The sequence below is a fragment of the Dysidea avara genome, chromosome 5, assembly GCF_963678975.1.
Source record: "Dysidea avara chromosome 5, odDysAvar1.4, whole genome shotgun sequence".
Classification (NCBI taxonomy): domain Eukaryota; kingdom Metazoa; phylum Porifera; class Demospongiae; order Dictyoceratida; family Dysideidae; genus Dysidea; species Dysidea avara.
Window position 1 is genome coordinate 5,403,120 of NC_089276.1, and position 1,983 is coordinate 5,405,102.

A 1,983-nucleotide genomic window follows, 5' to 3' on the forward strand; every position below is an offset into this window, starting at 1 on the left:
TCAGAGAGCAGTCAGTGTTGCTCCTGTGCCTGAGTGGCATAGTGTCGTGTGTATGTCTAGAGTAATCAGTGAGGATAGTGGGTGTTTGGAAGGTAGGAGGTACGGGAACTTGGTTGCTTTATTAAGTGGCGCATTGTGGATGCGTCCACCACATCGTAGATATCCCTTGGAGTCTAGGAATAATCGAAGTTGTCTGACAAACATAATACGGCTAGTGTCGGGTTGTTTTGCAGTCTGATCAAGGTTAGCAAGTTCTCTCCAGTACACAGTTTGTTGGGTATCTTTGATCGATCGTAATCTTACTAAAATGAGTTCCTCAGCACTAACAGGTCCAGTCTGGCATTGTTCTGGGGAAGTTCTCAACTTTAATGCAAAACGAAGAACATATGCAGTCATAGTAGGTAATTTACTAAATGTACTGTGGTGGTTGATTGAGATAACACAATGAAGTCCAACATCAGACTGGTTCGGGACAAACTCTGTTGTAGTTGCTGCTGCTACAAGTAGTGGAGATAGACATGCTTGTTCACAGGATGGCCATAATGATGGTGTAGTTACCTAGTCTGGTCCACGGTGCCATAGCTTTGAAGACATCAGTGCCTAGGTAGTTGTGCCCCTAGACAAAAGGTCTACAGGATTCACTAGTGTGGGGCAGTATCTCCAGTTGGCATTAGGAAGGTTTGTCTGTATTTCTGTTACATGGTTCCATACAAAGGTGGGAAGTTGCTTGGTACTGCTGACCCAGTGCAGCACAATCTGGCTGTCAGACCAAATAAATATTGGTGGGTCTTGCAATGGGAGGTGCGTCATTACAAAATGTGTTAGTCTTGTGGCAATCAGTGCAGTCATCAGTTCAAGACGTGGCAGTGTGAGATGCTTCAGTGGTGTAGCACGAGTTTTTTCTAACACAAATGAGACTTGGTTGTTGTCTGTTTACAAGGAAGATGATAGCTCCATAGGCCTTCTGGCTTGCATCAGCAAAGCAGTGGATAATAGGTTGTGTGGGAGGAGCTGGGAAGTAGCATCTCTTGACAGAGAACTCTGAAGATTGTTTCAAATCATTAGCAATTTCTGACCAGTCCTTAGCTAGGTCATCATTTAGTGGTTCATCCCAACCAACCTTGTGTTGCCACAACGTCTGTATAAAAATCTTAGCTTGAACTACAACTGGGGAGATAAAACCCAAAGGATTAATAATCCTTGATGTGGCTTGTAGTACTTCTCTGTTGGTGACCAAGTGGCTGTTTGTGAGGAGAAAGGGCTTTGCTACTAGTGACAGTAAATTAGTGGATGGGTCCCAACGGAGACCTAAAACATTAACAGTGCTGTGAACATTGGCAGTATTGTCTTGAACAGCATTGGCAGTATTGTCTTGAACAGCATTGGCCTGAAGTCTGCTACTGTTGGAGGACCATCTACGGAGGTTGAACATTCCACTAGACATAATGGCTGGTGTTTCCTTGTAATAGTCTGTAGCCGCATCCTCTGTATCACAGCCAGTAATGACGTTGTCAATGTAAAGATTAATTTGCATGTCACGTATTATGTTGCTTGAGAAGATGTTGAAGGACTGCATTAAGTATGAAAGGGGAGCTAGCTGCTCCAAAGGTTATCACTTTGAAACGATAATCTGGGTGAAAGCGTGTGTTCAAAAAAGCTTTATCAATATCACCTTAGATCCCAAATTGATGAAGTCTGAAGCGAATGAGGATGGCATGCAAATCATTACTACATGGTATACTGATCTCTAAGCAGTCATTAAGTGAGGGGTGGTTAGATGACTGTCGGCAGCTACGATCAAAAACAATTCTAGTGAGTGTAGTTGGTGAATCTTTCTCTACTGCATGGTGTGGAATGTAATGAGTCAGTATACTCACTTGATGTGTCAACACTCTCAATGAACCCCCTGGCTTCTTGGTCAGTAATGATCTGGTGGTACAATAGTGATAGCTTAGGTTTAGTAGCTAATCTCCTTGCTAACTG

The 1,983-nt window shown here is 43.2% G+C and overlaps 1 protein-coding gene across 1 annotated transcript; it reads right to left on the bottom strand.

The window, feature by feature from the left end:
• Positions 1-396, bottom strand: LOC136256559 (uncharacterized). Its single transcript, XM_066049538.1, has one exon. The coding sequence runs from the start codon at positions 394-396 to the stop codon at positions 1-3; it is 396 nt and encodes a 131-aa protein (XP_065905610.1).
• Positions 397-1,983: the final 1,587 nt, after the last annotated feature.

Excerpts from the sequence above, each read along its gene's own strand:
- LOC136256559 (XM_066049538.1), bottom strand. The coding sequence starts at position 396 with ATGACTGCATATGTTCTTCGTTTTGCATTAAAGTTGAGAACTTCCCCA.